The sequence below is a fragment of the Poecilia latipinna genome, unplaced genomic scaffold (genome assembly GCF_001443285.1).
Source record: "Poecilia latipinna isolate Pla-1442-1.1 unplaced genomic scaffold, P_latipinna-1.0 Scaffold4282, whole genome shotgun sequence".
Lineage (NCBI taxonomy): Eukaryota > Metazoa > Chordata > Actinopteri > Cyprinodontiformes > Poeciliidae > Poecilia > Poecilia latipinna.
This window is the reverse complement of record NW_015116898.1, coordinates 11,434-18,644: the sequence shown is the minus strand read 5'-3', so window position 1 is coordinate 18,644 and position 7,211 is coordinate 11,434. Positions and strand designations below refer to the sequence as shown.

Below are 7,211 nucleotides of genomic sequence, written 5' to 3'. Positions count from 1 at the left end.
GAACACACCACACGAACATCCCGATTCCAGAGGATAATCCAGTAAAACCCCCAACATAGCATACGGGAATTTAGAATAACCAAACACGGATGACGATGTAGAAGCAATAGTGACAGTTTGTGGACTCATTTTAAGAGATAAAAGACGTAATAAAAAGAAAAGGCGGTGGATAAAAGACAGCGGGAGCAGCCGCTCTATTTGCTGCACTATGATTTGGAGGTGAATATGTTTTTTCATGGTTAACATTTTTAACTGAATAAACATAAACATATATAATGATGACCTTTACATATAATAATAAACATTTCCACACATCATCTCCGATATCCACCAGACTCACAGTTGCGCGATATGTCAGCTGTTTGGGATTCCCCTCTGTTCTTACGTCACCGCGCTTTCTGATTGGCTACCTGTCACATTCAGCAGGTTGTATTCTCGTTCCCAGTCAGGGTAAACCCCACAGGCTGCGATAAAAAGGCCAAGACAACCCAAATTGGGTATATGCAGTAATTAGCGGGTCAAGACTTTCCAAGTCTTGACCGGTCCGTGGTAATAAAAAGGCTGGGGACCACTGCACTAGGGCCCAGGGTCCTCTGGCTATAAAAGCAGTTATGCTCCAACATGACCACTTTTTGCTTTTCATTGGGTGGCTCTTCCTTGGCCAGCTCTTGCTCCTCTCAGGCTGGCTCGTTGGCAGATCTTGGCTGGGCTCAACTCCTTGGAGCAGTCCCTGAACAGTTAGTTATGCCATCTGTCATGGGGCTGCTTGCCCATTTGCTTGGTTTATAGTTATGTTTTACTTGATAAAGAGCTTATTTATTTTTGAAGTCCATGTCTCCCTGTCTTGTGTTACAGCTCGTAACAAAGTGGGGGCTTGTCACTTGAACCTAGTTTGTGTTTGCACACAAATTTTGGGTTATGTTTACCTATATGTCTTTTGTTGGGCATTATTTTCTTGTGTCTTTTGTTTGAACGTTTCAGCGGGAACTTGTTTGACGTGCTTGTGAGTGGGAAACACCCTTTGACGATGTCAGCTTGGCATCTTGTTGGATTTCCTCTGCTGGAGGAGATTTTGGTTTCAATGTGTTTCCTTTTGTTTGATGTGGGCGATGCATTTCATTTTGAGACACGACTTCGATTAAGTCTTGGTGAAGCTTGTGGTTTTGAAGTTTTTACCACCACTTGGTATATAGATAAGATGGAAGTCTGGACAGAGCAAATGAGCTGAACACATTAGATTTAGCTCAGGAAGCTCATCATCCTCCTCACCTGCCCCCAATCCAACAGACATCCCACTCTCCTAACCCTAACCCACAGCTGTCCTGTTAAACCTCAGCTGTTTTATCTTCTACCTCAGTCATAGACTTTTCTGCTTCCACAAGCTTGTCCTAAACACAATCAGGAGATGCTGCTGCTTCCTTTGCCTCCCCCTCTCACATTTCTCTATCTAGAAGTCAGGTCCAGATGGTGTCAGCCCCAGAGTCCTGAAGTCCTATTCAGAGCAGGTCAATGGGATTCTGCAGCACCTCTTCAACCTTAGCCTGACTCAAGAGGAGGTTCCTTGGTTGTGGAAGACATCCTGCCTAGTTCTGGTTCCAAAGAAAGCTGCTCCATCAGTCATCGACTATGAACCTTGTTGCCCTGACATCCCACATCATGAAGGTCCAGGAGAAACTCCTGTTGGCCCACCTGAATAAGCAGACAAGTGCATATCAGGACGCCTGCAGTTTGCTTATCACCGTGGAGTTGATGATGCCGTCATCCACCTGCTTCAACAATCATCTGGACAAAGCGGGCAGCACTGTGAGGACCATGTTCTTTGATTTCTCCAGTGCATTTGACATAATTCAGCCTGATCTGCTCTGTGAGAAACTACAGAAGACAGAGGTGGAGGACTCAACAATCACCTCTATCTATGACTACCTGACTAACAGAACACAGTTTGTGAGACTGAAGGACTGAATGTCTAACCAGGAAATCAGCAACACAGGAAACTGTACTCTCACCATTCCTTTTCACTCTTTACATGTACTATACAAATAAACTTGATTAATTGATTGATTGATATGTAGTGCAACTTACATGGTAATTATTATTTTGTTGAATATAATATTTATATAATGATATAATTATATAGTGATGTATAATTATATCATTATCATTAAAAAACTTTACTGTTTCAATAACTTGTCAGTGGTCAGCAAAAATCAACACCTAAAATTGACTTGGGGCCTCTGCTTTATTTCAGTGTTGTACGTGGAGAGGTGTCGTCAGCACCACTGGCGCTGCGCTGAAGTTAACTTCACGTGTCCAGATGGGGTCCTCTGCCAGAACTGGGTCAGCAGCATCAGAGAGCAGCTAGCCAGCATCTGTACGACTAGGCTCCTACACATGCGCACACACACACACGCACACGCACACACAAGCAGACTGGAAAATAAACACGTGTTAAAACAGTTGTGATGAAGAACTGTTGGTTGTTACAGCCGCCAGACCCAGAAATCTGCTGGTCTACATCAACCCATACGGTGGGAAGCGTCAGGGCAAACGCATCTATGAGCAGAAGGTAGCGCCACTGTTCGCTCAAGCTGGGATCTCTACACATGTCATTGGTAGGTCCTGCTAAGACTGACATCAGTTCATAATGAACTTCTGTTTGAGTATGTTTCTCTGTATGTTGCTATAGTCACTGACTATGCCAATCATGCAAGGGATCATCTGAAGACGGACGCTGATCTCAGCAAGGTTGACGGGTGAGTTGGGTTTCCTTTTAATCAGTTCTCAAACTGCAGGGGACTGCTATTGATTCAACAAAGCACCATTATTATTTTCTTGTTGATCAGGTGGTGTCCCAACTTGATAATTTTGATCTAAATTGATAGATTAATTAATAATTCCCTTTATTATTATTTATAGTTATTGTTGAGAATGAAAATCCTAATTGATGAATCCATAATTTGTATTGACACACAGAGCATAAAATCAGCCAACAAAAGCATTCATACTTTACTTATTTTATTCACTTTCAGCGCAAAAGGGGGAGAAAAATCCTAGAGTAGACACTGTCCCTTCCGGAAAACATCCCCCGAGGCTATTACAGATGTTGACATACATAGCATCATTTCAGTCATTGATGTTGTCTTTCATTCATTTCATTTCACTTCATTTCATTTCATTTTTGGGGGTAAAAACGGACAGGGCACCCCTATTCCTCTTAGGCGGTGGATCGAAATCACAATGTCCCTCTTACAATTTAATGAAGAACACATAACGAAAGAAAATTGTTAAAGGATGTAAGGATGTTAGAGTGTTAAATTTGGAGAAAGTCAACCCTCCATGGCATGACTCTTTTTTTTTTTTTTTAGTGGAAGAAAATATTTTCCTGCAGTTTTGTGAGAGCTTCGTCATCTGTAATTACACATCAGTCATTAAGTCGGACCATGACACTGTCTGGAACCAAATATTATTATTATTACCTTCATGTTGCTTGTTATTTATTTATTATTTCTTTTTGTTACCTCAGGTCAACGTCATGCCACGGGAGGGTAATAAATTATAAAAGAGCAAAATCTGAATATTTTTTTTTTTAGTAATAAAAGTTAAGAGATTAATGTTACATATAATGACATATGAAATGGTTAAAAGTTATATTGAGGGAATTGTTAGAATGTACTGAAATGCAAATTGAATGAAATGTCAGAATATTTCAAAACTTAATGAAATGCAAAAAGGAATAAAGTGTTGGGTTAATATTTTAAAATGAATAAAATGTAAATGAGTAAGAGTTACTAAAATGCAAAATCAATAAAATGTTGGGTAATATGCAAGATTTAATAAACCCAAAATGAATGAAGTAATGAATAAATGTGAGATAGTACTTAAAATAGAAAATCCAGACAAAGAAATGTTAAGATACTACTTCTAAAGTTAATAAGTCATGAATCAATTAAATGTTAAGATAATAGTGAAGAAGTTAATACACTATGAAAGGATGCAAAGTTAACAGATGAAAAGAAATGTTAAGGGCACAGACTATAAAACGAGCACATTTTGAATTTGCAAACCAATGAAGTAAACTAGCATTACAGGCAGTACAATCAAAATCTAATGATTTTACGAAACTAACATTCTTAAATGTTTAAAATTCCGTATAAGTAAAATGTAATGATACTAGTAGAATCAAATCAGTAAGTAACCATAAAAATGCAGTAAGATTGAATTGTAATGAAATCAATAAAATGGAATCAGATCAGTTTTTGCGATAGCAAGACCTATCAACATCAAATCAGTTTCTGCGTGTGTCCAGATGTAGAGGCGGCGCAACTCGATAGGAAACCCCGACAGAGCCCACGAGGCTTCAGTGTGGCGTTTCAGCTGTAAATTGGTCCACCAATCGTGGAAGGCGCCCACAGTCTCACATCCTGGCACACCCAGAAAGGATAGGGCTTCATTCTGCAACACAAAAAACAACAAAAATGCGAAATCAATGTATTATATAATGAACACTAAAGTAAAGGAAAAATATTATCTTTTTTTATACTAGATACTAGTACTGCCCTTATACTCTAGAAAGCTGGAGTTCCACGATCATCTTTCGGTCCTGGGAAACCATCTGATAGGGAGGTTGGGTTCTATTGGTACCACTACCCTTCTCTATGTTGGAAGTGATGCACTGAACAGCCAAGGACTTCAGGCAGGGAACAGCAGCATCCACAGGTGATGAGGAGAGCAAGGAAGATTTTTTAAGAGTGGCCATCATCTGATTAGAAAACATAATGTTCTTTGTATTTTTTAAAGGCTGTTCCTTGAAGCTGAAGATCAGTTTTGTTTTTTTCATACTAAGCTAATAGAGCATCAATATATTAATAACATCTGTTATTTAAGTTCTCCTCTTAATAATAGCTAAAGAAATGCTTAAAGTCAGTAACACCTTGTACATTTCAACCTTCAAAAATAACATTGCTTGTTGTAAGTGTTGGCATATTCATAGGATCAGACAAAATTAGAAACCAAACAAAAAATCATGTAAAGGACCAGATTATGAAATGAATGTGCAAAACTGCCTGGCCCACAGTCATGTTTTATCAAATAAATATCATTTGAAATGTATATATGAATTATCCCTAATAGAAACTTTACCAGAAATCTTAAACCATATATAAATCTTTTGTTTTTGTTATTTTAATCAAATTCATTCAAATAGTCCTCATTTAACAATAACTAACCCGCTATACTAAAGGCTTGTAAAATATCATCAATGGTGTGAAACGTTAATGATCTGTGTTAAATTAAGATCCCTTCTAATATATTCCATTCATGTAATAAAAGACAACCTTATTTTGTCTCAAACCAAAATCTGTAAATTATGATTATGAGAAAGGTTTAGACATTATTATCTTGGATCAACAATTACACATAGAACTTGATTTTTTTTTCTGTCAATCTGTTTGTCCCCCTTTAAGCAGTTCCATAATTGCTAATTTGCAAATTCCCAATTTAGACCAATTCAATTTGAATCCTCATATTTTCTTCTCATTTTAAAACTTAATATACTGATTAGCCTGTTGTTTTTTTACAAGAATAAAGCTAACCCTGTCACTACATATTTAACTTACTTATTTTATTCTAATTATGATTTTAAATCCCAAAAGTTCAACAATTTTAACCTTTGAACAATTTGTTCTTTTGAAACCCCTAATATTTATTTAACTGAATTACCCTCTTTTGTAGTGTTTATCATATTCATTCAACAATTTTAACCTTTGAACAATTTGTTCTTTTGAAAATAACATTGCTTGTTGTAAGTGTTGGCATATTCATAGGATCAGACTATGAATATGTTTTGGGGAGAACTTTGATACAACTAAATTAATTAAATTACATAAATGTTCAGGTTAGACCTTTCTGCATGACTTGGTTAAACCACCTATTATTTCAAATTATAGCAAGAGAGATGCAACAATTAAACAATCCCTTCCATATTTTAAGAAACTATTTTGTAAAAATCTATTTGACACATGACATCATTGTTAATTTTAATGTATTCAATTCAGAATATTCAGTATTACTTTAGAAACTCATTTGAATAGTTAAAACATTTGTGAATTTTGATTTAACTCTTTTATATTTTGTTGAAGCCCGAAACTGAAAAATTTCTCAATAGATTAACTCACAATTTGCTTGAATAGAGTAATTCCATGCATCGCCCCCTGTCCCCCCTGTATCGGAACACTGTATAGTGTTTTGGTACAGAAACTCCTAAGAAACCCACGCAAATCAGTTATTCCACATTTCCTTTCACTGCTAATTATAACAGTTGGATGTAATTAAAACAGGGTGTTTACATCTCAGTGAAAGAATTGAATAGTTGATTGAAAATATGTGCAGTAAACCCATCATTTGGTTCAGTAATTTTCCAAAGAGTAGATTTTCCTAAGATTTGAAATGGATTCCAAATAAACTTAAATCATAACTTGAAATAATAGTCCTTATATTTGTAGCCACTGTTATTTGAGCCAAATAGAACTTAGTATAACTTAGAACTTAACTTAGGACTTGTCTCTTTTGTATTTGAATCGTGGTTGGTTGTGCTTTTGTAAATCAGGAAATTAACAACTATTACCGTACTTTTATCCTTTTTCAATTCTTGTAAGGCTGGAGGAGAAAAACACATTAGCCAGATGTTGAACAAACAGAAAGAAAATTATTCAGGCAAACAAAATATTTCTGTAAACTGCAGAGAGTTCTAACACCCTGCTGCATCGAGCCTTCACTTGTACCGTTAAACTTATCCCGGGGGTCAAATAGCAGAGGTCAGAATGCAAAGGCGGTAGACAGTGAATGTGCTGTTAAATAAACTAAGGTGAGAAAAAGTGGCATCACACAATTCGAAAATTCAAGAAGAACCATTAAAAACTACCAAGTTTTGTTGGCAGCCATTTTGTCTCCAACCTGTAGACTGAGGGAAATCCCAGGGGCCCTGGGGCCCAGGCCACATGACCAGAGGCGAAGAACCCAGGACCAACCATGGCAACAGACAAGCAGGACCGCCTCCAAGTCTCAGCCCGACTTTACATGTGATGTTCCATCAGAAGCTGTCCAGAGCAGCATTCATTCCTGCTGTGCAGAAAAATCTGGACAAAGTATGTGGCCCCCCTTGACAGAGTTTGTAGGAGAGACGGAGAGATACAGCAGATGAGTCAATGTTTTCA

General features: G+C 37.4%; 1 protein-coding gene across 2 annotated transcripts in view; it reads left to right on the top strand.

The window, feature by feature from the left end:
- The window catches only part of LOC106942446 (ceramide kinase-like), a 10,162-nt gene extending 6,978 nt beyond the window's left edge, over positions 1-3,184 (top strand). For both annotated transcript variants that reach the window (XM_015025717.1, XM_015025718.1), the window contains exons 3-5: positions 2,249-2,371; positions 2,487-2,612; positions 2,687-3,184. In XM_015025717.1, coding sequence (XP_014881203.1) covers positions 2,249-2,371; positions 2,487-2,612; positions 2,687-2,757 — 320 coding nt within the window. In that variant the 3' untranslated portion in view covers positions 2,758-3,184. The remainder of the gene's footprint in view (positions 1-2,248; positions 2,372-2,486; positions 2,613-2,686) is intronic.
- The last annotated feature ends 4,027 nt before the right edge of the window (positions 3,185-7,211 follow it).